The following is a 26671-nucleotide window of genomic DNA, read 5'->3' on the forward strand; positions in this document are numbered from 1 at the left end:
ACAAATCTTTTAATCACAGCTTTTAGTATCTAAACAAGGATGACAACATCCATAAGTAGCGAAGCTCAAAATTATGAATGGATACTGGGAAAAAATACAATATACATATAACATGATTAAATAGGTAAAACTTTAAAATCACGCTACTTTTAAAATCAGGAAAACCTAAAAATCTTATCAAACTTTGTGAAAATAAGTAGAAACTAAAATTGATAAATCTATAAAAAATTTCAGCCCTCTACCTTGAGAAGGAATTGAGAAATTCACCAAGACTTGGAAATCTTGGAATCAATCCAGCACCCCAAATAACAGACAGATGGACAAAACAATGTATAGATTAGATGGGCATGTGTCAAAGGAATCTTCACTAAAATTTTCAGCTGTCTATCCTGTATAGGAGCCGAGAAAATCACGTTTCCCCCATAGCGTTACGGACTGACGGACAAAGTGAGTTAAAGAGTAGCTTCGCTACTAAAAAATATTATCATATTTTAATTAAAGTTTAAAATAACGTAAATTCAAAGTTACAAAGTTAAAATAGGTGGTTATATTACAATTAGGCTAGGTGGAAAGTTTTAATAAAATTAATTCAATGGATATAAAATACGTGGATATTGTGACAGATTCCGGCATACCATGAAAATGTTTCTCCAAGCTGCCTTTACAGCTATACCCCCCACCCCCTCCCATGGTCACGGAGAAACGTATTGACCAATATCTAAGAACTATATTAAAAACCTAAATTGACGACAAAATTCCAGTGTCACAATATCCACAAATTCTATATCCATTTTTACTATTTGTTTACTTAATATGATATTTTGTGCGATTTACATATATGTAAATAGATTTTTAATATTTTAACAAGTTATATTAAATGTGTGTTATTTTTAAAAGCGAAGCTTTTCTATAATTAGGATCCGTACGTAACTGATAGCATTTTTTTCTATATAAACATGTTTGAACTGCTCTATTTACATAAAACTTTACTTTGTTCCTTTATAATATGGTACGATGTAGAAAGCGTAGAAACTCTTATAATTATTACCAGAAAGTCCGTACATCCATTTAAAACATACTTTAAATTTTAATGATTTTTGGAGTATGATTCCTAGGATAACAAGGTATAATATTATCAGCGAAGAAACTCTATAATCAAGTTCTTATACACTATCCTAAAATTTACCTATTTGCAACAAATTTATGTGCAATTTTGTTTAAGACTTATAAATCAATATTCTGTTTATCAAGTTTACATGTTTGTTTGTTTAATTCAGAGCTTCGCTTTTATGGATGTTGTCATCCTTGTTTTAATACAATAAACAATTTATATTTAATATTGTATGTTAATTTATTTTAGGTATTTAATGCATATTGTAATAATAGGAAAGGCAATAGGCGAAATCATAAGAAAACTTGTGTATAGCCCCTTTCGTGAAAATACGACAAAATGCCCCTTAAGAGGCGGTGTCACGAAAGGGACTATACCCGAAAAATTTACTTTGGGATAAAAATTCAGAGATTTTAAGGGATAAGACAATGAACGATAAAATTATATACATCCCTAATGATATATCAATCTCAATCTCATTTTTGATCGTTGAAATACAGCAATTTCTTTGTTATAATCGTTTTTTCATTTACATAAATCGAACGCTTGGATAAGTAAAAAATGATTTAAAAAAAAAACAATTTACAAATCAATGTTTCGGTTCTATCGACAAAATAATGCGCGAAATTTATAGTAAATCATAAAATATTTCTTGTTTAAATTTATCAGTGCAGCTTTATTCATTTGAATCTCTAAAACTATTCTGTTCTATTTTTTGGGGTTCTTTTGATGTTTTAGTTTTATGTTGGAACAAGCTTGGATAATCTCACCAATTCCTAAATTAACAAAAAAAAATATATGATAAAGAGTAGTGGTCCCAGTATAGAGCCATGTGGTACTCCAAACTTAGAGGCTAGATAGTAAAAGGATGTCTGACTGTGTGTAGCGAAGGATCTCGCTAACCACTGAAAGGATATGGTTCTCCTTTACAGAGAAGCTTCTTATAGATACTGCAGGGTTTTTTTTATCTATTTTGCGGAAGGGAAAGATAGCACATTGACATTGACAAACACAAAAAAGTAAATAGAGATGTTTTCAGAAATTTTCACCCATAGAAATCTTACTTCGTAATTGATGGCGAGTCAAAAAACAAATTCTCATTGGCCAAGAATATCTTTCTCTAATAGCAACTGAGTAAATCTCATTTGCTTTAAGACAGTCGTAAAGACGGACGGACAAAGTAAGTTATGGAGTAGTTAGTTAGTTAGTATACCTGAGACATTGTATCCATATTTTGTTGCAGGAACATATTCTTTGTCAGCGTCTCTTCCAGCATTTGTTGCATTCGCTGCATCTACAAAGAAAATTGATGATGAAGAGTAGGAGTCCCAGTATAGAGCCTTGTGGTACCCCAAAATCGAAAGCTAGATAGTTAGAAAGTTTTCTTTTAACAATTCCTAAATTAACAAGAAAAATTATAGGATAAATAGTAGGGGTCCCTGAAAGGGCCTTTTTGTACCCCACAATTGGAGGCTAGATAGTTCGTGTTTTTATTACCAGTTCTTAAAGTCAAGACCAAAAGTGGCCCAGCAAATAATAAACGAGGCATATCCCAATATACTAAACTACAAAATATATGATAGACATACTTACATTTCAATACTTGATTATAGAGATGCTTCGCTTACCTTATCGTTCTAGGAATCATTATTTCAAAAGTCAAGGCAATAAGTTAATCATGTCATAAAAAATTATTTTCAAAAAAGCTTTTAAAAATCATCATGTTAGAACCTGACATAACAGTTCTGAACTAGATTCATCCAAACTTTTCAACCAATAATATTAATATACAGAAGAGATCATTATCATTGGGGATATTTATCTATTTATCGTTGATTGTCTTGTCCCTTTAGTAACCTTATAAGAATAATACCTCTTTATTATGAAGCTCTGCCTGTTCGCTATGCACCAGTCTGTCCAGTTTTCCAACAAACTGTTTCACTTTATCTTTATTGGACCCGGGACTAGAAGCAACCGTTGTATTGGCAACCTAAAAGCAAAGTCGTTGTAAATATTTATATTTAAGGAGAATACTTTCAACTTTCCAACAAACTGTTTAACCTTATCTGCGGACCTATAATTACAGTAATTTATGTTTTGTCATTTAACTGTCAATATTTATTCACAATATTGACAATTTTACATCAATCTTTTTTTTTAGAGGTTATAGTTATAGCTTTCCAGGTCCTATTAAAAGATTCAATGTCCATTTATAACGGTCCAGCCGTTAGAGATCTTTAGATACACAGACATCCTGTTAATTTTTTGTAATTACCTGTTGAGGTCGTCTTGATTCCATACAGTAAAACTGAATCAAATTTGTTTTACTGAAATAAGATCTCATTTAGTAAAGCTTCAATTTTCTACAATAATTTTAACTTAAAGTAAATATGAAGACTTTAAGTAGTTTTCCCTCAAATTCCCCCTTTGAGCAAAGAAACCCCCAACCTCCATACATTTTTTGAAATAAATTATAAATTAGGGGAGGTTAGTTTTTAGTCTGTTTGATTATTAATCTAGATCAGATTAGGTTAGCTTGCATTTGTTGGGTACTCAGTAGCCCCGCAGGGTTAGAGCCAAAACCTATCTAAAAGTGTGAAATTTTTAAACAAAAACTCTAATGAAAAGGGGTACTTTTGTTTATCATCAACTTATCATCTATTGTCTTATCCCTTAAGATTCATGAGCATCTGAGCATCTACCTGACAATATCTTGAGCCATAGCTGCGCCACTTTGCTCCAGCATGTTCAAGTTCTCTTCTAATCTCCACTTTTCCTGGGGGAAAAAACATGCATGACAACATCCATAAAAGCACAGCTCAACAAATATTTGGCCAATAATATTGAATAAAGAAATATCTAACAAATTCTGAATAATTTTACCTCTTGTAAACTAGCAATTTTCTCCAGAAGTACAGCTGTTTCTGAATCTCTATTGACGGCAGGCGCCGCCATTTTGTTTTCGGACGCCATCTTGTTTAGGCCGAACAATTCCGGTGACATGACTTGGTTTGGAGGGATTTTTATGGATAGGCCTTTTTAAGGGATAAAGCGTAAGTAATTTTATTACAGATAAATTTAATAGAATGAAACGAAAGTATTTTTCTTCAAAGTATTTATTTTGAAATTTATTTCGGTTAACACAGCAAACTCTTCAGTTTAATAAAGTTTAGCTAGATGTTGGATAATTTACTTAAAGATATGTTCAAATATTCAAACTTTTTATGACTTATTTTACATTTCCCCTACCCGAAAGATTTTTCTGTAGACGATTTATTGTTCTTTTTTACAATATTAATTAAAAATATTTAATAATCCTCTGTTCATAATTAAGTCCTTTATTTTTCTTATTCTTTAATGTCCCTTTATTTAAGTACAAAGAGGCATATCTCAACAGAAAAACTATACGCCTTTAATTCTTCTGCTAATAAAAAATAAACCTTTTTTTTTAAAAGTCACATTTCAAGCTAAATTTTAGCTAGTGCAAAATCTGGAGACAAAACATTTTATACAATTTTTATGGGCCGTATCACTTAGCGCTTTATCTTGCCTTGGTGGAAAGAATTGGATGTGGCCATCTGGTGGTGAATATTTGAACTAGAATTGGTCACTTGTTGCAGAGATACGGAAGAGGGAAGGTGACCGCCCACTTGACCTTTAATGCCATCGGATTTCATAACAGGTCTAAATAAAATTCTTTTTATTTTTTAAAACAATTGAATAGTTTTTATTCTTAAGGGATAAGACAATGGCCGATAAATTGATGTACATCTCCAATGATGATACACAAAATTACCCTTTCTATAGATAACAATTAGTGGTTGAAACGTTTGGACACTCAACTTAATCAACCTACCAATCAAAATTCAATTAAAGTCATCCAAGTTACCAAGCCAACGAACAAGAAAACGTTACTAAATTGTATCTGATAACGATTATATAGTTGCTACACTGTACCTTAATGTTACAGGATGCCTATATTAACGATAAAAGCCTTACGTTACGGACGCTTCGCTTTAAAAATTACCTATTCCCATTTATATATTCTATATTATTGAGTGATGTTTCTGACAGGCTGGAAGGTAGGGCGGGTGACAGCTGACATGGGGTCGAGGTTTCTCTGTCACGCTCATTTTGACCTGAAATAAGATGGATCCAATAGTAAGACATGTAATTTTTAGGCTTATAAATTTTAAAAAGCTGGCAATTACGTTTGTTTTTTTAAATTTGAATTCAATCTTTGATTAACTGTTAGGGATGGACTGTTTATTATACTGGTACCTCAAGTTTTATAAAAGTGTTCTCAAATTCGTTGCCTTAAAACTTTGGGTACTTTTTTTTTAATAAAGTGTCCAAAATTTTCAAATAATATTCTTATTCTATAGAGGCTTAATTTTGATTATCATCATTGGAGAATGGGATGTACATCAACTCCTTAATCAAACAGTCTATATTTCATTGGTCAATTGAACAAAAGTAAGTACAAACGTTAATTAAAGAGTAGCTTATCTACAAGAAATACCTGACATAAGACTCCACGAGGATATAGAACTTCTGTCCGCATCAAGCTCTTTTGTTTGATCTAAAAATAGAAATTTAATTGAGTAACAGGATGTGTTGTAATGGACAAATATTGATTGTGACTCTTTAGGAGACCCTTGGCACAGTTGAGAGCTTGACACTGAAACCATGGAGTAATGATTTGAAGATAAGGCATGTGGTTTTAACCAACTTGTGTGTGTAGGCACACTGCCTTCGAGATTACTAAGATGAATAAAAGGGGCGAAGATTCAAGATAAGGGGCGAAGCTAGTTGAGAGACTGATGTACGTTGAGACCATGGAGAAAAGATATGAAGATAAGGCATATGGCTTTTTACCAACTTGTGTGTGTAGGCACACTGTCTTCGAGAAAGGATTAAGAGGAGAACTTGTGAAAGTGTAAGACAGAAAAATCCCAATATACAGCCTACAGAATGCCTTCAATCTACTCCACATAGCCACCCAAAATAGTGGTTGTTCAAATCAGTAGCTGAGATCCTGTATGGACTAAAAAGACCCCTAAAGCCGGAAAGACCCCTAAAACCAGTAAGACCCCAGCTGACATTCAAGCCTAGTAGCGGAAAACAAGCTCTGTTTAAGCGGACAACAAGCTGAAGTGTGCCCTGCCTGTAAAGGGGCAGCTTAACACACTATAAAAAAGGAGATACAACAAGATCAGCTAAATTAAAACCTATTGAGACCAACAACAAAATTACTCAAAAGATCATTAACAAGGAACCTTCACCAACCCAAACAACGCCACTTGGGGATATTGATCTGTACTATTCAAACCTGGAATCAAATCTAAATCTGATGGAGCCATGTTATTTGTAACCGGATTACCGTGTGTATAAAGCTGCTCTCATATTTCCAGACTACAAACATAAAAAAGCTGATAAAAATAAAATGATCAGCCCACAGTAAAGGATAAAATTAACCAGACCTAGTGTACGGACCCCACAAAAGCCAAGGTGAGCCGTCCGCTACATGTGTATTTGTCCGTTTGTATTAATTTGGAGCTCCAATCAGGAATCTAAAGGGATAGGACAATGTATTGGCATTTAAATTAATGAACCAACCAATCAAAATTCAATCAAAGGCCCCAATTATATTGAGCTATCAAATAAGAAAATGTTGTTGTAAAACTTTGGGGACTTGTGTAATAAACAGTCCAATTTCCCCTTCTCTCCCTAAGTTTCAATACACAAATGCTGTCACTAGTTTCAGCAATGAAGAATTGGCAGTTTTTGTAGATAGATATAGAAGGTATTACAGTAGTGTCAAAAAATACTTTAATGGGTACAAATTTAAAAAATGTTAAATATTATAAATTATGATGTGTAATATGTTTGTTTTAATGTGTCCAAACTTTTCAATAAATAATTTTAGTTTTAAGACTGTGTTATTTTTCTTTTTCAAATTGGGGATGTAAATAAATTTTTCGTATATTGTCTTATATGTTATAATATCCCTAGTATAATAGTAAAATTACAGAGCAGCTTTGCAACTGGAATTATTTCGCTATCTGAATGGATATATAATATGTGGATATTGTGAAAGGAGAATTTTTCTCGTCAATTTGGTCCTCATGTATTGTATACGTCCTCCATGGTCATGGGAGGGGATGGGGTAAAGTAATATAATTGATTATCATTATATTAGGCAACTAGAAGAAACATTTTGTCAGGGTATGCAAGAATCTCGTCACAATATCCACATATCATATATCCATTGCTACCTGAATGGTTTGACTCTGTGTCAATGAAACAATCTTTTAATTTCTCCTGTAACTTCTCATTTCTTCTCTGTTCTTTTACTAGCTCTTTCTTTAGATCCTGAAAAAAATATATTTTTAAAAAAGGGTTTTGGCTTAAGATCTAGCTAATTGCCAAACAAATATGGTTCTCCTAAACAGTAAAGATTCTTATATGCTTAGGAGGGGTTAATTACTAGTGTTAGGGGCTTTCAATTACCCAATAGTCAAAGAAGAGAACTGTAACACTGCTAATTATTTTAAAGATATTTGTCTTTCCATACAAAAATGTGTACGCTCTCTAACCATTAATGTGGTCAGATTATGTCTACACAGTGTTGCTATTGGTCCAACTAATAGAATGATCATCTACGCATTCTATATTTATCACAAAGAGAATTTTTTTGTTAATTCAGAAGCGTGACTAAACAGCAAGTTATAGTGTTGTCGGTTAGAATATTAGAGTAAAACAATAGAGGGGGAAAGGGTTAAATAACTGTATATCCCCACCCAGACTTTTAATTGGGTCTTTGAAAATCAACCAATAATATCGGGAATATTAGAACACCCAAGTTGTTACAAAGCAAAAAAAGCAATGTGCAAGCAGACGAAAAAGGTCCCCAACAAGGGGATCCAGGTAGTTGTCTGCTAATACATATATATATATAAACATACATTTATTGTTAAAAGGGGGGGGGGGGGGGGGGTTAATGCAACCATCTCGTAATCAGTGAGCAAATGGCACTTAGAATTCGAATTTCCATCTGAAATTTTACATGCGTAATCCTTGGTAGGTCTATTATCCCTAAATCGAACAAAAAGTTGGAAAAGTAACGGCTGACGGCTCAGCCGTTTTGCCATTTTTTTTTTATATCTATATTGCAAATTAGTCACGAAACCTATCTCCACATAATATTCTCTTCCACTCAAAAACGCTTTCAAACGGTTCTAGACGGTAGCTGTTGTTACTAGAAGTTTTTAAAATGGTTAGGTATTGCTATCATTTAACATGAATTAAACCAAAAATATGTTTTAAAAAGTTGATTCCTACGTAATTGATGATGGATTTACCCTAAAAATAGGCAAAAAACGGATAAACGGCTGAGCCGCCAGCCGTTACTTTTCCAACTTTTTGTTCGATTTAGGGAAAATAGACCTACCAAGGATTACTCATACAAAAGTTCAGATCGAAATTCGAATTCTAAGTGCCATTTGCTCACTTATTACGAGATGGTTGCATTAAAAACCCCCCCTTACATAAAAAAACCTTTTTTTACCTTTAATCTGCCATGCCCTTTTCTTTCTAATACTTTCTTTTCTTCTTGTAAATCTCTTATTTCACATTCTAACCTAAAATTCATAATGAGCTGAGAAAAAGTCTACTTTTTATAATTCAAATTAAATGTTTTTATAGAAAAAATACGCGAAAAATCAAATACGATGCGCTGCATAACTACATACTTACCTACTTTTATTATAATTGAAATTAAATATTTACTTGGAGAAAATAAGGCGCGAAAAATTTATATGCGCGGCATAATAACATACCTTGCGCATTTTTCTTCAAACTCAACTTTCTGCACGTTGCTGAGCTCTAACTGTGTTTCTAATTCTTTACTCTTGGCGGCCTCGCCCGCTTCTAGCCTCTCTATTGAGGATTTAAGGTCCTCTATAAGTTTATCACATTCTAATTTTTCCTCCTCCTATTTAAAAGAAGATATAATCATTTCAAAATGGGGTAAAGTTAAAAAATAACAAGGATGACTAGATCAATAAGTAACGTAGCAATGACATTCCTTTATTTTTTGATTGGTGCAGAGATAAAGGAGTTAAAGTCAAATGTTTTTTCATTCACAATTTATATTTTAAAACTGCTTGAAAAGCAATTTACTCAATATGGATGTACAATTAAGTAAAAGAGTTGATGTGCTTGTAACTTATAAAACTTCTTAATGTTCAAACATGATTAGATTTACTATTACTGGCCGTACGGACACACCCAGGGATAAGACAATGGCCGATAAATTTATGTGCCTCCCAAATGATGATACACAAAATTACCCCTTCTGTTGATTGCAAATAGAGGTTTAAATGATTGTAAAACTCAGCTTAATGAATCAGCCAATAACAATTCAATAAAAGTCCCAAAAGTTTTTTAACAAACAAATAATAAAACATTATCATAAAACTTTGGGGACTAGTGTAATAAACATCCCAGTGACACTTCCTACATTAAAGAAAGTACTGAAATATCTCTTATTTTCTTTATTTGATTATAAAATTTCCTGTTGTTTAATGACATCTGTTTTGTCGTTAATATCACATTTAGCTTCTGATAGCTGTTCCTCTAAACTAACTATTTCTGTATCCTATACAAATTATGCTTCAAACCAATGCATTTAATCCAAATCAAAAATGAAAAGAAAATTCTCAATTTTTACATATAAATAGGAGGGGAGAGGGGGAGGTATTTCTAATCTTTCTTTAAAATCCAATTTACAAAACAATGAAAACATTGCCAAAAAAAAATCTCAATTAGGGGAGGTTATAAAAGTTTTTCATGTTGGAATTTTCTTGGGGAATATTGGCGTTAAATTAAGATGCAGATACAAGTCGTAATCCAAAATTTAGTAACATTATACTTCGTTTTTAAAGCATTCCTTGCTACTTAAGGCCTCAAGTTTTTCATTTTCTTTGGTCTTTTCCATTCTAAAGATTGATAATTAAATATATATCTTAATAGTATTTACATTACATATTAAATGTACATGTATATTGAAAACAAGGATGGCAACATTGACTATTGACTCTAAGGGCGTGGTGACGCTTCGGGCACAAGTCCTCTCTACGTCACCTTTGAACATCCTCTGCGTTTTAAATTGCAGTGTAACGCGCTCAATCACCTAGGGTATCAACACCCATCAGACAACCAACCCTTTAATTGCACGACCTTTGTCTGAGAAGTCCGAACTGTACATGGTGATGAGTTGCGCCTGTTTGGGGCCATGGCATTCCCCCTACTCTAACTATTTATGTCGCGCATCTGACATAGCAGCAGTAGGAACAATTTTTAACGTCTTAAGTTATGACGCAGTGTCGGACCGAAATTCGAACCTATCACCTTCCCGACCCGACGACGAGCGGATGCGCTACGAGTTGAGCCACGGTCGCGGGTTAAAGATGGCAACATAGTAGCGAAGCATAAAAAATTATAGAATGGTTAAACGAACAAAGTGAGGTATAGATGTACAGTTGTTAAAACAAAGAAAAAGGAAAAGTATATCTTATGCATTGAAAGTAGATGAAATCACAAAACCTTATAAAATTAAGGATAGTTTATGCTATTTGAAGCATGACTGACAGACAGACTGACAGACAGACTGACAGACTGACAGACAGACTGACAGACAGACAGACAGACAGACTGACAGACTGACAGACTGACAGACAGACAGACTGACAGACAGACTGACAGACTGACAGACTGACTGACAGACAGACAGACTGACAGACAGACTGACAGACAGACTGACAGACAGACTGACAGACAGACTGACAGACAGACTGACAGACAGACTGACAGACATACTAACAGACAGACTGACAGACAGACAGACTGACAGACTGACAGACAGACTGACAGACAGACTAACAGACAGACTGACAGAGAGACTGACAGACAGAATGACAGACAGACAGACTGACAGACAGACTGACAGACAGACTGACAGACAGACTGACAGACAGACTGACAGACAGACTGACAGACAGACTGACAGACAGACTGACAGACTGACAGACTGACAGAAAGACTGACAGACTGACAGACAGACTGACAGACAGACTGACAGACAGACTGACAGACAGACTGACAGACAGACTGACAGACAGACTGACAGACAGACTGACAGACAGACTGACAGACAGACAGACAGACAGACTGACAGACAGACTGACAGACAGACTGACAGACAGACTGACAGACAGACTGACAGACAGACTGACAGACAGACTGACAGACAGACAGACAGACAGACAGACTGACAGACTGACAGACTGACAGACTGACAGACTGACAGACTGACAGACTGACAGACTGACAGACAGACTGACAGACAGACTGACAGACAGACTGACAGACAGAATGACAGACAGAATGACAGACTGACTGGCAGACAGACCAACACAACAATATAAATGCGTATATGTCAAAAGAATATTCACTGGAAGTCTTGTCTATCTTCAATAGCAGCCTAGAAAATCACATTTCCCCTATAGCGATACGGATTGGCTGAAGTGAATTATAGAGTAGCTTCGCTACGAAAAAATATAATTTTTTTAATAATCTTTCTCGTATTCATTCGAATCCGGTGGATAGGAAACGGTTCTCATCCATACGAAAAAACTATGTCTAGCATCGAATTATATCCAGTTTTCTACGAATATAGAAATGTACAATCACAAGATTAAAACTAGTTTTTTTAGCCGGTGCCTTTGGCACCCCGGGGCTAAAAAAACTAGTTTTAATCTCTTAATTGTACATTCTATATCCGCGGAAAGCCGTTTATAATACGATGCGAGAAATAACTATTCTCGTATTCATTCGAATCCGGTGGATAGGAACCGGTTCTTATCCATACGAAAAAACTGTGTCTACCATCATATTATATCCAGTTTTCTACGAATATAGAAATGTACAATCACAAGATTAAAACTGGTTTTTTTAGCCTTTGGCACCACGGGGCTAAAAAACTAGTTTTAATCTTATAATTGTACATTCTATATCCGCGGAAAGCCGTTTATAATACGATACGAGAAATAACTATTCTAAAATCTTTGTAAGCTTATTCAGTGTAGTTTAAAAGAAAAGAAGAGCAAATTGTAATACAGCAAACATTCAGACAAGCATTGTTATAGAGTACCTGACTTACAGTAATCCTTACAGTGTAGCTTCACATACGTCCTAGGAAGGTTTCTGACTATTTTTTGGGAGAGTACCAACACCCTCCCAAGAAATGACCCCTCACAATTTTTAAATTGTAAGATAGGGGTCGCCCCCCCCCACCCTCTGGAGGTCTCTAGGGGCGTAGCCGCTAGTTCAATATGTAAGTATCAATTCCTGGAGACTTGATGTTTAAGATCTGCTATCACTGATTCTGATTTGGATTGCCTACTCTCAAGCTCGGCCTCCAATTTGTCAACAGATTCTTGGTGTAAAGCTTCTTGAGATTTTAACCTACAAATTGATGATTTATAACTAGATGCTTCTCCTTTCTCCGCTAAAGGAGGGCGTTGAAGGTCAGAAAAATAGCCCTAAACCATCCTAATACATTTAAAGAGCTTCTCTAAAGAGAAAAAAACAATTTGAAAAAGCGTTATCCGAGATCTTAAGCTTCACTAAAAAAAACCTTACTACTTTTTATATTAGGATAACAAAACTGGTTTTAATCTTATAAAATTTACAGTTCAATATCCGCTGAAAGCTGTCTATAACATATAAGGCGATAAATTACATTTACCTGTCTTTAAAATGTAACTCCATTTCTCTGAGTTTATCAACTTGAGCCTGAGTAATGATAACATTTTATACATAAGGGTGGGGGGGGGGGGAGTTCTTTACTTCTAGAGGCTTTTGGGGTAAAACAACCCCCCCAAATACAAAATTTATAAGTTTTGAGCTTACAAGCCCCTAGAAGTAAAGTGCAAAAATGAAATATGGAATAACTAATCAACTCAACTATGTAATAAAAGGTTCCATTTTAAAAATCAGCTCGATATCTTAAAAAATAAGCTCATAACTTAAAATTTTAGTGTTTGGGGGGTTCTTTTGCCCCACTAGCCCCTAGAAGAAAAGTCCCAAAATTCAATTTTCAAAGTTTTACAGGTAGATTCAATCATATAAGAGAGTTTACAAAAAGAATTAGGTTGATAACTATAAAAAGAAGCCCAAACGGCCAGGCCAAAATTTGATACTGAATTTTCATTTCCTATAAGTGTACAAACTCCCCCCCCTTAATGACGCTCCCCCTAGCTTTTAAAGGTGCTGGCGGATTTCCTATATTCTTATTTTAAATAAAAATCAGTAGGTACCAAAAAATAAAATTATGGGGTGTTACATCCACCCGAAAAATAGCTGAAATCCACCACAGGACCAGTAGGTATAATACCTGATAAGCACGATCCATTTCATTTCAGTAGTTATCGAGATATTAAGCAACCGCGACAGACAGACGGATATTGTGCTACTTTGTATCTTAGGTGATGCCTGGCTTTGAAAGCTTGAAACAAAAAATAATTTTCTAATGTCTATACTTTCAATATATTTTTGTATTTTACTAAAGCCTAAAACCATGCTGACACATATGATGCTCTCCTTAAAAACATATCTCAAACAATTACCGAGAAATTTCCCTTTATATTCTTATTAAAGTTTTGAAAGTAATAATAATCATTTTTTTTCAACAAGTGTTTTTTTTTATACAACCAGCTATTTAATTGCTGAACACTTGACTTAAAGTCCTAACTTTAGAGAAGCAACTCTACAATTATGATTGGTCTGTCTGTTTTGACTTGATGTATAAATTTACACCCGCGGCCTTTGCGTAAATGATAGCGTTCCTGGTTGCTGTCGGGTTCGTGTCTGGACCAACCCGCGTCATACTAGAGACGTTAAAAATGGTACCTACTGCTATTGCTTGCCTGTGACAATGCTAGTGAGAATAGGGCAAATGTCTTGGCTCATAAACAGTCGCAATTTTTAACCATTCACTGTTAGGACTTCCAGACAAAGGTTGAATGTTACTTAGACTTATTGTGGGCATTAGAGTATCGCATCCTATTACAAGCGGATGATCACTTGAAATCGAAGTAGAACCCCGCCCCAACGAGGTAATTATGTATAAATTTCCTGGGATTCTTGCGCCATCTGATCTATCAATAGCTTTCTTTTCTCACACAACTAAAAAAAGGGCATATAAGCAGGGATCTAAAGGGATAAGACAATGGCCGATAAATTGATGTACATCCCCAATAATTATACACAAAATAACTCCTTCTGTAGATTAAGATTAGTGGTTGAAATGTCAGGACACTTAAATAAATAAACCAACCAATCAAAATTCAATAAAGTCCCCAAGGTTGTTGAGCCAATGAATAAGAACTCGTTATTATAAAACTTCGGGGACTAGTTTAATTAATAGCCCAATTTCTCCTCCCACCCTGACATATAAAGAAGATTTGAAATAACAAGGATAACAACATCCATAAGTATTGAAGCATGTACATATTATGGATTCACAAACGTACAACGTGAAATATATAGTATATGTACAACAAAATTCATATAAAAGATAATAATATGTATATTAGAAAAAAAAATCATGAAACCATAACCTATTAATGTATAAATATCTTTTATAGAGTGACAGATAGATTAACGGACAAAGTAGGTTGTATACTGGATGCTCTTTGGTATGGTTTACCATTACCTATAAGAGAGCGTTACTGACTAAAGTGAATTATAGAGTAGCTTCGCTACTAAAATATAATAAAAATTGCTTTCTATAAAAACACAATACCAAAAATTTCTTGTTTCTTATCCTTAAAAACAGGAATTGATTATTCATGCTAACAGTTAGACGTGCGAACTTATTGTATTTATAGAGTAGAAACGGTACTAAATCAAAGTAAATAAAAGCAAAGCCTTTGTTGGTTTACGGGGGGGGGGGGGGGGGGCGTGAGGATTTTCTCATATTTTTTATCCAGCTTACAAAAAAACATGTAAAAATATCAGTTTTAATGTATTTTTTGAAAATTAGCATTTTACGGTGTAATGTCACTTATGTTCCTTGCCCTAACAATATATATTTTAGCGTTTCGCTTCTGTGGATATTTTTATCTTTGTAAATTAACTTGATGATTTTTCCACCACCTAATTGTAAGGGAGGGAGTGGACATTGGACTGTAAATTGTTCTGGTAACCAAATTTGTATAAAAAAAATTGGGTACTTTGATCATTTGAACTAGCAGTGTCTTGTCATTAATGTGGATGCAAAATAATTTTTCGTCCATTGTCTTATCCCCTTAGTTCCCTGAGTAATTGTGCATTTAAAGAAAAACAAAAGATAGAGTGCATTGTAAAGAAAAAGTGCTGTATTTTTGTTAGTTAATGTGAAAAATTTATTGATACAATATATAAAACCAACACCAATTATTACATTAAAGATGATTAAAAATATATAAAAATAATAAAAATAAAAACATGCAAATACATTTAAAATAAATAATAAATGAGGGATGCAGTCTATAGAATAGTAGTTCAAGTTGGGAGTTAACTTCAGACTTTGGGATAAGTTTTCACCCGCCCACAGCCGTTCTACAAGCTTTAAGCTGCAAGTAAGTCAAGTTTCTTCCACAAACCTACAACCGCAACCGAGCCGCACTTTATTACAATTCCATAGCCGCAGCCGTTGCAAAAAATTGCATATTAATGACAATAAAACCCATCACCAAATGAAAAATTCTTTGTAATATTTACATAAAAATTAAAAATGTTGTTATCAAAGTTTTAAAAAAATATACGATTTACAAAAATCATAAAAAGCAATAAAATACAATATAGTGTAAATTGAGGTAGTATTTAATTGCAAATCCGAATATGTATAAGTCTTAAAATATTACAATGAACATTACTTTATAGTAATAACAAACAGTAATAAAAAGAAAAATGGTATCAGAGCAAGAAAACGAAGTATCGGGCTTCGTCGTATTTTCTCAGAAGCTTTTGATAGGGTGCTTTAGGTAAATGTAAATGATTGCCCCACAGGGTAAGGAAATTGGCCCCGCAGGGGCTAGAAAAGCTACTATGAATAAACGACGAATCTCGCTACTTCGTTTCTTTCCATGATTAGAAAATTGTAATCATACACATTCGATTTGCTCTGACAATTATCAAATATATACAAAATCATAACAGAATAAGAGGATGTTCAATAAAATCCGCAAAAAGAAAAAAAAAACAATTATGGCAAAAGTTAAAAAAAAGTTAATAAAACATTGGATGGTTGTTTTCTGTTTACATCATAATGAGGTGTAGAAACAAGATAGTTATTATCGGACCATCAAAAGCCTTGAGAAAGTCAAACTAACAGAAATGGATATTATATTCCAGTTTGGCTTCGAAACCTATTAAATTGCATTGGATTAGGACCGGTTTTCAGCACAGCTGAAAACTAATGTTTCGTATCGTATTTCAAACAATTCTCCACGAATATTAATATGAAAATCATAAGAATAACATCCAAAGACTATCTGCAAATAAAGACTCCAAAGTCCTACAAATCAGGATGGCCCGTTTAATTCTCTTTTTTCGCTATTGGATATATAAACTAGGGTTGGGCCGGATACCGAATATCCAGCTAATTTCTAATGCCGGATATCCGGCAATTTTTCGAATATCCGAATAAATTCAATATCCGATATCCGGCCGGATATTGAAAATGGCCAGATATCCGGCCAAACCGGATATCCGGCCCAACCCTAATATTGTGTGGAGATCTTAAATAAGTTTATGCTTTCAGAACAAGACTTTTTAAATTAGTTTAGTTATTTCTTTTTTAAAGCAGATTTTATTAAACATTAATAAACAATAAATAAAAAGAAATAAACAAAGTAATGAAATAAAATGCAAAAAGTGTTAGTTATAAAAATGCAGATTTACAAGCAAAGCATTCATGCTCAGAAAAGGAAGACGGATTTCAAAGGTTTTGATTCCTTTTAGGGGTAGTTCCAATAAGAGCTTCTTAGACTTTTTTGCAGCAGTGAATTTAAAGAAAAAATATAAAACTCAAAGGAACTCAACATCATTAAAGTAACAGCCAAGTGTCAAATTTCAGTGTTGCAAAACTTTTTTTATTGATTAAGTTTTAGGTTTGGTTACAAAAAGTGTCTCACCCGCCCCCACCCTTTCAAAGATTAACGAATAACAAGAGAAAAATATTATTGTTATGAAAGCTTAAAATTATTTTAAATATTTGTCAAAATTCTCAAACGAAATGCTGCTTTTAATGGAACTACCCCTTTCCAGTTTCATTTCCTTCCCCTAGTCTACCCTTTTCACCAATGCCTCTCGCTCCACCCCCCATCATCCACTTCCTTATTATGCAGTTGTGCCTGCTCCACTAAACCTTCCACAACCCCACCACCACCACCGCCCAGGTGTGTTGTTGCTGTGGCAACATCCTTAACCACATTAACATCATCAACGGTAAAGTCACGTACTTGGTGCGCCTGTGCTAGCTCCAGCTCCAACCGAGCCATAGCCTCGTTGTTGGCCTCGTTCAACCTGGGTTACACCAGCATATTCATTACATTTCTCAGGAAGGGGGTGGACATTAAACTATATATTACACTGGTACCCAAAGTTTATAACCACCTTATCGCATTCGTTTGCTTGGGTACTTTGTTTGAATTTTTAATGATTGGTACAAAACTAGTAGTTTCCAAAAATTTCAATTAATAGTTTAATTAACAGAAAGGATATTTTTTATTTTCATTTTGAACGAGAGGAAGCAGAAAGTGAACAAAAAACCATCATGAAACCTGAAATTATAAGGAAGATCTTTGGAAAAGTGGAAAATATTTTTTTTGAGGGGGGTTGGGGGTCTGTTTCCAGAGTCGATTTCTTTTGGGAGGGTGGAGGTAACCTCCCCTTAAATAGTTCTTATTTTTTCCCTGTCCCTATAAGAAGCTTCACTGTAAAGAAGAAACAGCACTTAGCGCTAAAACAGACATCCTGATACTTTTATATAAGGATATTCTAAAAAGGGCCAAAGATCATTTGTTTGAAAATATGCTTTCCTTTGTAAAGCTTCTAGCTGTACACGGTCATTTACCAAGTCACTGCTCAAAGCCTTGCTGTGGTGGATTTCCTTAATAACAAAGACAGGTATAATAGTAGCCAAGACTGTGATAAGCAAAAACATGGGAATAGATAGAGAGGGGAGTAGTTTGAACAAATATAACAATTAAAAATTGAGAAGAGAATCAAGGTGAAGAAAAAAAGTGAGATAAAATACCTAATTAGAGAGAAAGAAAGGGAGATATAGGGAGAGGGAAAGGGAAGAGAAAAGAGAAAGACAAGAAGGGATAAGAGAGGAGAAAGAGGGGAGAGAAAGAGGGAGGGAGAGAAGAAGATAAAATATAGAAGAGAGAAAATGCATTATATCAAAAGAGCCATCAATAGGTATGTTAGAGTATTAAAGTACATATAAGGGACAAACTATAATAAGATTTTTTTCCCCGGCTTTTTTTTGAAATTTAAGTAGTACAGCTGCAATTATTATGCCTTATGGTGAAAAAAATTTTAACCATTTTGGAGAAGTATTATGCCCAGTAATTTTACTTTCAAATTTTGAGGCCCCCCCTTGAATTTCAAAAAAAGCCAGAAAAAAATCCTTAGACATATCCCATCTAGACTTGTTGCATGACATCGCTCCGCGGATAAAAAAATAATTACCTTTTCAACTTGATCCTTATATAGTTGTACTTCATTTTGTAGACAGATTTTTCGGGCCTCCAGTTCTTTAAACTTTTCAGGAGGATGCTGCGCCAACTGGAAAATTATTTGTTTGTAAAACCAAATACCTACCAACTACATTATTATTCATTTTAATAATCAGGGCTTGTACGCCGCGGATAAGCCTTAAATTAAAACCCACTTGTGTGCCAAAAATATATTTCCAGTATGGCTTCGAAACCGATTAATATCCGCTGGATTAGAACCGGCTCTCAGCCATACTGAAAAGACAATTTTCCTTGAATATTAAAATATTAATTACCTGACATTTCAGATCTTCAATAGTTTTCAGGTGCTCTGAAATCATAAAAAATATGCGTCATTAAAAAAAAATCACTACCCACGTGTTAAGCTGACATTTTTAAATATTCTAATAGCTCTACTTATTCTTTATATTACGAAGTAGAAAAATGAAATAGCCTAAAACTAAGAGCTTGATTTTTATATTTATTATACTATATTAAAGTATGGCTTCGAAACTGTTTAATATCCGCTGGATTTGAACCAGTTCTCAGCCATACTGAAAAATCATGTATAGCACAGACAATTTTCCACGTATTTTAAAATAAAAACCATGAAATTAATACCAGTTTAAATAGCACTGGCCTTCGGCCCCCCGGTGTAATAAAACTGGTTTTAATCTTTCTTTTTTAAATTTTATATCCGCGGAAAGCTGTCTATATTACGAATAACAATCATTTTACCTGCTTCGATACGTTCCTCCACGTCTTTCAGATCATGTAGGGCATCCTAAAATATTTATTTACTCATTATAACATAGGTCTCCTGGTTCTGGAGCTCCAGGCCTCCAGGTGCTCTCTGTACAGGTAAAAATCAAAAAAAATTTTTTTAAGAGTTAGAGGTCAACTTATAAAACAAAATATGCATCTTTTTGAATGTTATTCACATATTTGAAGAAAAAAACATGCATATTTTGTTTTATGAGCCGACCTCTAACTCTTAAAAAAAAGTTTATTTTTATTTTTACCAGTACAGAGACCACCTGGAGGCCTAGAGCTCCAGAACCTGGAGGCCTATCCAAAAAATCTTAAAACTTGGGAAAATTTATCATATAAGAATGATTTTATCTTTTATAACCTATCCTCTCAGTCCAAAGATAAAGCCTTTATACCAGGTTTACGCAAATGTGTCAGAACTTCCACCCCCCCCCCCCCTTATTTTTGATAGGTTGGTTTATTAAGTTCAACCACTACTTGTAATCAACAGAAGGGGCAATTTTGTGTATTATCATTAGGGATGTATATCAATTTATTCATTGTCTTATCCCTTTAATACTGTACTGTTCTGTATTTACCTGAGTACCGCTGAGATTTCCACGTAGTTCTTGAACTTCTGTTAGCAGAGCACTTTTCTCTTCTTGTAAATTCTTAACATCCTTAAAAAAAAGATTTTTGAACAAAATTTCAGACGTCTATCTTTGATAGTCAGGGAGGAATTGGACTGTAAATTATACTGGTTGCTCCCCAAAGTTTCATAAACACGATCTCTTATTAGTTGGCTTCAAAAGTTTAAGGACTATAATTAAATCTAATGAAATTTCCACCAAGAATTTTAATCTAGAAATGAGGTAATTTTGTTTATCGTCATTGGGTGTGTTCATCAATTTAACGTACATTGTCTTGTCCCTAAAGATCCCTGTAAAAAGATAAAGAAACAGTCGAAACTTGACAGACTATGACTTTAATTGCTTTATTATGCCTTGCATTTAGTTAAAGAAATATAGGGAAACAAATCAGACAGCTATTATCTATCTTGTTGTTGTATTGGCTGCTCGTATTCCATTGTCGTGTCAGGGGTATTCATCTGTAGATTGGGGGAGGGGAGGGGGCTCTATTTTATCGATGTTACATAATATAATTGCTGATAGTACCTATTTTTCTTACTTTGACGTAGGTAATGATATCCGTACAATGTACACACCCTAGTTACCGTGTAGTTGCGCTACTAAAAAATATATCATCTAAATTTGCTTTTTGCATTAATATTATTCAGTCTAATCAAGTAAAGAAATAATTTTGTTTATCATACCAGAGATGATAAACTTATTGGGATCAACTGCAGTTAACGGTAAAATATTACTGGCAACGAATATTTCCAACAATCTATAAATATTAAAGGCTGCTAGCTGCCAAACGACTAAAGGTACAGATCATGCCCGCACACTGTTATAAGCGGCATCAGAAGGCCTACAAACGATCAGGAATAGCCATAAATCAATAATGCATAATCATCTTGCAGTGCAGAAAAATGCGCATTTTTTCTTCAGTGAAGCTTTCCCTGTGCATTATTGGATCTTGGGTATTCCAGATTATTTGAAGGCCTTCTTAAACCGCTTAAAATGGTGTGCGGGTATGATCTGTACGTTCAGCCTTTTGGCAGCTAGCATGCCGTCAAAATTCATAGATTTTTGGAAATATTCGTTACCAGCAATATTTTAGAGTGAACTGCAGTTGATCCACGTATTGTCCATTGTCCTATCCCTATATCCCTGATTGTTACCTGTTCATATTTTGCCTTCTCTTCGACCAGCTGTCCAATCTGAGAATCCTTCTGCTCTACCTCTCTAGACAACCGGCTCACTTCATCACTAGAAAAATATAAAAATGAAATACTTTTTTCTGTCCTAAGTTAGTACTTCAAAACGAATGTAACTAAGTGGTTGTTGTCGTTATGCATTTATTGTATTTTATTGTTGGTCCTCACACCAAATTACCCCTTCTGTAGATTACAATTAGTGGTTGAAACGTTAGGATATTTAACTTATAAAACCAACCAATGAAAATTCAATACAATTCCCCAATGTTGTTCAGCTAATGAACAAGAAAACGTTATTATTATAACACTTTGGCGACCAGTGTAATTAACAGCCCAGTATACCCTCCATCCTGAAGTTCAGAACTATGACCTACAGGTCCATGAACGATCACTAGAAGTCAAAAGAGGACCCAGCCCTCACGAGGTAAAAAGAAAATATATATTTGTCTGCTAGAAATTCCTTTTTTTGATTGATTAACCATCTAGGATAATAAATAATTTGATGTACCTTTTATCCTCCAGATCTAACTGCAACTTCTGCATGGCTGGTGACAGAATATCACTAAAAACAAACAAAAATGAAAATCAGCTAAAAAACAGACAAACATACAATTTACTACTTTGAAGACTTAGCAAAACACTGAACTGATTGAGTTGTTCATTTTAGTGAGTTTTATATGGGGTAATTTTTAAAAATTGGTCTCTAAAAACATCAATATTATTTCTTTGTTATGGCTGATCTACTTATGAAAACATTTGTTTAAACAAATGTAAAGTATGGGTTAGAACAATATTTCAATTTATGCATTAAAAATTAACTTCCTCTTATTAAGATAAATAGTGTAAGTATTCTCTTGTAGCGCGGAATCGAGCAATCAGGTCATTTCAGATGGCTGAATGAACATTGAACATACGTAGATAGACAGGTAAAGGGTGTAAAAATAAAAACCAATCACTCACAATTTTAACTGTTTTAAGTACTTATCCTTAAAGATAGACAATTATAGTTTTGGATTGGGCATGTAAAGACATGTCTTTTTGAGACTTTTATATGCAGAAACAAGAATTTTAACTAACATAGGTACCTAGAATCTCCTCTAGAAGCAACTCCGATATCGACGTCCTGGCCAACTTGGACCTCCTATTCGTAAAATTGACAATTGAACAAGGAAGGGAGGGGACACTGTCCCCAAAGTCTTATAATAACGTTTTCTTATTCGTTGGCAACCTTAGGGACTTTTATTGAATTTTTATTAGTTGGTTCATTTAGTTGAGTGTCCAACGTTTCAATCACTAATTGTAATCTACGAAAGGGGTAATTTTGTGTATCATCATTGGGGAGGTACATCAATTTATTGGCAATTATTTTATCCCCTGCAATTAAACTCATTATAAATACCGCAGTACCTAAAAAAAGTATTGCTTGTATTTTTAGACTTGCAGCTGCTATTGGTCGCCATTTTAGTCAGCTAGAAAAGTTTACTTAACTGCAGGTTAGTATTATATTAGCGGCTACCTTATAGGTGTGTCTGTGCATTGCATTTATGGATAAAAATGAGTTTTCTGTGTTTCATGCTGATATATTAATGTTTACAAAGAAATTAATATATTTTTTGAACGATATTTGAGTTAGTATCAAAATTAAGTTAAGGTGAAACAATAGAATTGGACGATAAAATGTAATTGTACAACCGCAATTATATACAAAAACCCTTTAGTAAATTAAAATTATTAGAATTAGGTGGGTACTAAATGTTTGTACAACCCACCCAATCATGAAAACCCGTTTCTCCCTGTCTGGATTCAAAGTTCTAAAATCAAAGGTCAATTTTTTCCTGAATTTTGGCTTGCAACTCAAGCTCCTCATTTCTCTTGACCAAGGAGCAGAGCTCCTTCATCATGGCCTGGTTCTGCTCGTTGGCTTGCTCTTCCTAATAAGACAATAAGTTACATTGACTTATAGTGGTTACACCCCTAGAGTCATGGCATCCCTAGAGGGAAGAGGGGGATTCTTGGAGGATACATTGGTTAGGAGGGAGAGGTCTCCTCCCCAAAATAGTTAGAAATTTTCTCTAGAAGCTTCAATGTTATTGAGAACCATATTGGTTTAACGGTTACAAGGTTTTTTGGTCCCAACAGAATGACGTACAGACAGACAAACAAATTAAAGGATACTGTTTATGTGTATATGATTAAGATATAGAAAAGTAAAACTATTTTAGTAGAAGTTAACTCTACCTTACTTTCTTGTACTTATTGCTGGCCTACTCAAGAACATGATAGTCCTTTTTATGATAATGACATGAAATTATACCTGGAATCTAAGCTTCAGGTTGAGCGCCTCATTCTCCTTGATCAGCTGTTGCACCTCGCTGGCCTTCTTGGATTTGTCCAGAGTCCTGATAGGGTCATCAGGATTAAAGTTATAGGTAAATAAGCTTTGAAGCCCGTGGCTTAATCGCAGAGCTACACCTCCGTTTGTAAACTTGGGATTAAAGAATGGATCTTTAGGGATGAGACAATGGACGATTGATTGACAATCCCAACAAAATTACTCCCTCTATAGATTAAAATTATTGGTTGAAAAGTTCGGACAATACTACTCTGGAACCAATCAATAATAATTCAATAAAAGAACGCAAAGGTTTGAGGCAACGAATAAAACACTTTCTAATATTGTACCTTTTTATAGAAAGCTATGTAGAATCTTTAGCTTTAAAGATTAAGTATAACTGTCCTATACACTTGGGTTTAAGGGAAACCTATGTAGAACCCCCCGTTTCTCGTTTTTAAAAACTTTAAGCATGCCTGTTAGCCTTCTCCAGAGCCTCTTCTAAAACCTTACAACGAGTGGTGGCCTCTCCAAGAGCTAAAAATAAATTGATCAAAATCATAAGAAAGACCTATGACATAATATATGGAATCTACTAATAGTTTTACCCTATATATGGTCAATAATCTGAACAAAATAAATTAATTGCAATTTCTAGCTGACCAAGATTTTGTTTATATTTAGTCACATGACATAGCATTCAATCACTAAACACAAGTTACGACATTTTTGGACAATAAGTTTACCTCCAAGCAAAGCTTTTTTCTTTTGTTTTAATTTGAATTATAATATGAATAAAATGAAAAAACTGCATTTTCGTATCAAAACGTGTATATTTTCTGAAGTGGTTGGAATGTTCGTACGCTAATCAGTAATGCTCTCTTGTTTTAGATAACCAAGAAGAACCATCAACTGACTATCAAAGGCCTCGTGAAAGTCAAACAAACAATAAATGGATATTAAAATAATAAGTCACGAAACCTTTGCAAAGACTCACAAAGCCTATCTGCAAATAAGAAGCACACAATACCTACATATCAGGATGGCGCTTATTTCTCTTATTTGACTATTGGATGTATAATGGATGTATTATGGAGATCTCAAATATGTTGCTGCTTTCAGAACAAGCTTTTTATAATGACCAAGTTTTTGTCTTATTTATGGTACATTGTGTTACTATTGGTTCAATAAATGGATTATTCATCTATGCTTTCTTCTATATTTATTTTACTAGGACCGTTTCTACAATTGTTTGTTTGATTGTCCCTATGTTATTTTTATACTAAACCTTACCATGCTTAGATTTATTAGCTTGTGCAGTCAAATTGTAGTTTTGATTCTTCAACTCCAACAGATTTTCCTAAATCAAGAAATAAATCTAAATTGATGCTATTGAGTTGTCTACTTTAAAAGGATAGTTCAACAAACAGCCTTTGATAAGATTATGTACTTTTCAAAATGTTTGAAATATATGATAAATACAGGGGTGTATATTTTCAAAATTGACCCTGCTCAGGGGGGTGGGGGTGGCGGGGGGTAAAAAAAAATAAGTGGTTGGAGGGAAAAAAATGTAAAAATTAAGAAAACTAAAAGCATTTTTTTCCATCCCCCCCCCCTCCTTGGTGAAAAAAACTAAAAAAATGTGAGGTAGGAGGGATAAAATAAATAAAATATAGAGTTCATTAAATATTTTTCCATTTAAATAAACTAGGGGGGGGGGGGGAGGGGGGGTTGAGGGGAATTAAAAATTTGGTAGCCGGGAAAAAAAAATAAACCTTTTGCAGAATATACACCCCTGGATAAATATATTTTATTTGTAGACAACTTTTGACACGCAATTTTAAATAAATATAAAAAACATTTATTTTGTGATTGTAAAAGTTACAACTACAGAAAACGGATGTATAACATAAATTAAAAGAATTTTAAAAAGTAAAAAAAAAATGTAAGTGGGTGTGTACTGTGTAGGTTTTTTTCAGAAGCAATTTCTCTTGGGATGATTGAGATACCAACCCCAAAATAGTTTTAAGATTTCTTAGGACCTTTGAGAAGCTTCATTGAAAAGAGCACAATAAAAGTCCAATGGTAGAAAACTGGATATAATAAGATGCTATACTGAGAAAAACGGGGGTGTATGTTCTACATGGGATCCCCTGCTCAGGGGGGGAGGGGAAAAAATAAAAAATAAGTGGTTGGAGGGGAAAAAAATGTAAAAATTAAGAAAACAGAAAACATTTTTTCCATCCCCCCCCCCTAATTGGCGAAAAAAACTAAAAAAATGTGTGGTAGGAGGGATAAAATAAATAAAATATAGAGTTCTTTTAATATTTTTCCATTTTCCCCTCTACTTGGTGAGAAAAAACTAGGGGGGAAAGAAAATAAAAAAATTTGTAGCCGGGGAAAAAAAATAAATCTTGTGCAGAATATAAAAATGGAGAAAAAATTACTACAAGTACCTGGAGCCGTTGGAAGTCTAAATCTGAAAGCTGTGAGGCCATTTTTAATATCTAATCTATTTTTCTAACAATTCATTGGATATGAAATATATTATTCTATCTGAAATAATAAAAAAGTAATAATTTTTTAGGTACCTAATAAAACATAGGTGAAATATATAATTTTTTTTATGTGAACTAGAATTATAAACCAGCTTTAGAAGGACTTTGATTGGAAGATTTTGAAAAGATATTAGAGTTAAGGCATAATTTTAAGTAGGTAGGTAGTAAAAATTTTTAAATTTTCTTTTTTTATTTTAGAACATAAAATTAAACTAAGCGTCAGCTGCCGAGCCATGAAAAATTTTT

The 26671-nt window shown here is 34.0% G+C and overlaps 2 protein-coding genes across 2 annotated transcripts; both read right to left on the reverse strand.

Annotated features, from left to right (window-relative positions):
• Positions 1 to 1687: 1687 nt before the first annotated feature.
• LOC145306443 (GRIP1-associated protein 1-like) lies at positions 1688 to 10041 on the reverse strand. Its single transcript, XM_080148538.1, has 14 exons — positions 10015 to 10041; positions 9687 to 9773; positions 8953 to 9104; positions 8682 to 8754; positions 7390 to 7486; positions 5634 to 5693; positions 5139 to 5250; positions 4662 to 4795; positions 3995 to 4146; positions 3814 to 3887; positions 3387 to 3438; positions 2985 to 3101; positions 2325 to 2405; positions 1688 to 1887 (listed from the first exon to the last, which is right to left on the reverse strand). The coding sequence occupies exons 1-14, from the start codon at positions 10039 to 10041 to the stop codon at positions 1852 to 1854; spliced, it is 1254 nt and encodes a 417-aa protein (XP_080004664.1). The 3' UTR covers positions 1688 to 1851.
• On the reverse strand, positions 9983 to 26445 carry LOC145305190 (uncharacterized). The gene is made up of 18 exons (XM_080146736.1): positions 26324 to 26445; positions 25161 to 25227; positions 24344 to 24404; positions 23850 to 23934; positions 23369 to 23466; positions 22621 to 22674; positions 22044 to 22097; positions 21500 to 21587; positions 20295 to 20375; positions 19684 to 19729; positions 19242 to 19276; positions 18920 to 19015; positions 18261 to 18332; positions 17683 to 17745; positions 14311 to 14362; positions 12924 to 12969; positions 12524 to 12640; positions 9983 to 10113 (listed from the first exon to the last, which is right to left on the reverse strand). The coding sequence occupies exons 1-18, from the start codon at positions 26363 to 26365 to the stop codon at positions 10041 to 10043; spliced, it is 1230 nt and encodes a 409-aa protein (XP_080002862.1). The 5' UTR covers positions 26366 to 26445; the 3' UTR covers positions 9983 to 10040.
• Between the last annotated feature and the right edge of the window lie 226 nt (positions 26446 to 26671).

This window comes from Acartia tonsa, chromosome 14 (assembly GCF_053477335.1).
Source record: "Acartia tonsa isolate MP-2025a chromosome 14, ASM5347733v1, whole genome shotgun sequence".
In the NCBI taxonomy this organism is placed as follows: domain Eukaryota; kingdom Metazoa; phylum Arthropoda; class Copepoda; order Calanoida; family Acartiidae; genus Acartia; species Acartia tonsa.

Bases quoted from the DNA above. Each gene is read 5' to 3' on its own strand.
- LOC145306443 (XM_080148538.1), bottom strand. From the start codon at position 10,041: ATGTTACTAAATTTTGGATTACGACTT. The intron at 9,105-9,686 runs ATTTTATAATCA...TTTAAATAGGAG, and splicing joins ATGTCATTAAACAACAGGAA to GAGGAAAAATTAGAATGTGA. The intron at 3,439-3,813 runs GTAGATGCTCAG...ATCTTATTTCAG, and splicing joins ATGGCTCAAGATATTGTCAG to TAAAACAAATTTGATTCAGT.
- LOC145305190 (XM_080146736.1), bottom strand. From the start codon at position 26,365: ATGGCCTCACAGCTTTCAGATTTAGACTTCCAACGGCTCCAG. The intron at 19,277-19,683 runs GTAAAATGATTG...TTATGATTTCAG, and splicing joins GGAGGAACGTATCGAAGCAG to AGCACCTGAAAACTATTGAA. The intron at 12,970-14,310 runs AAATTTATACAT...TCATTACTCAGG, and splicing joins GATGGCGCAAGAATCCCAGG to CTCAAGTTGATAAACTCAGA.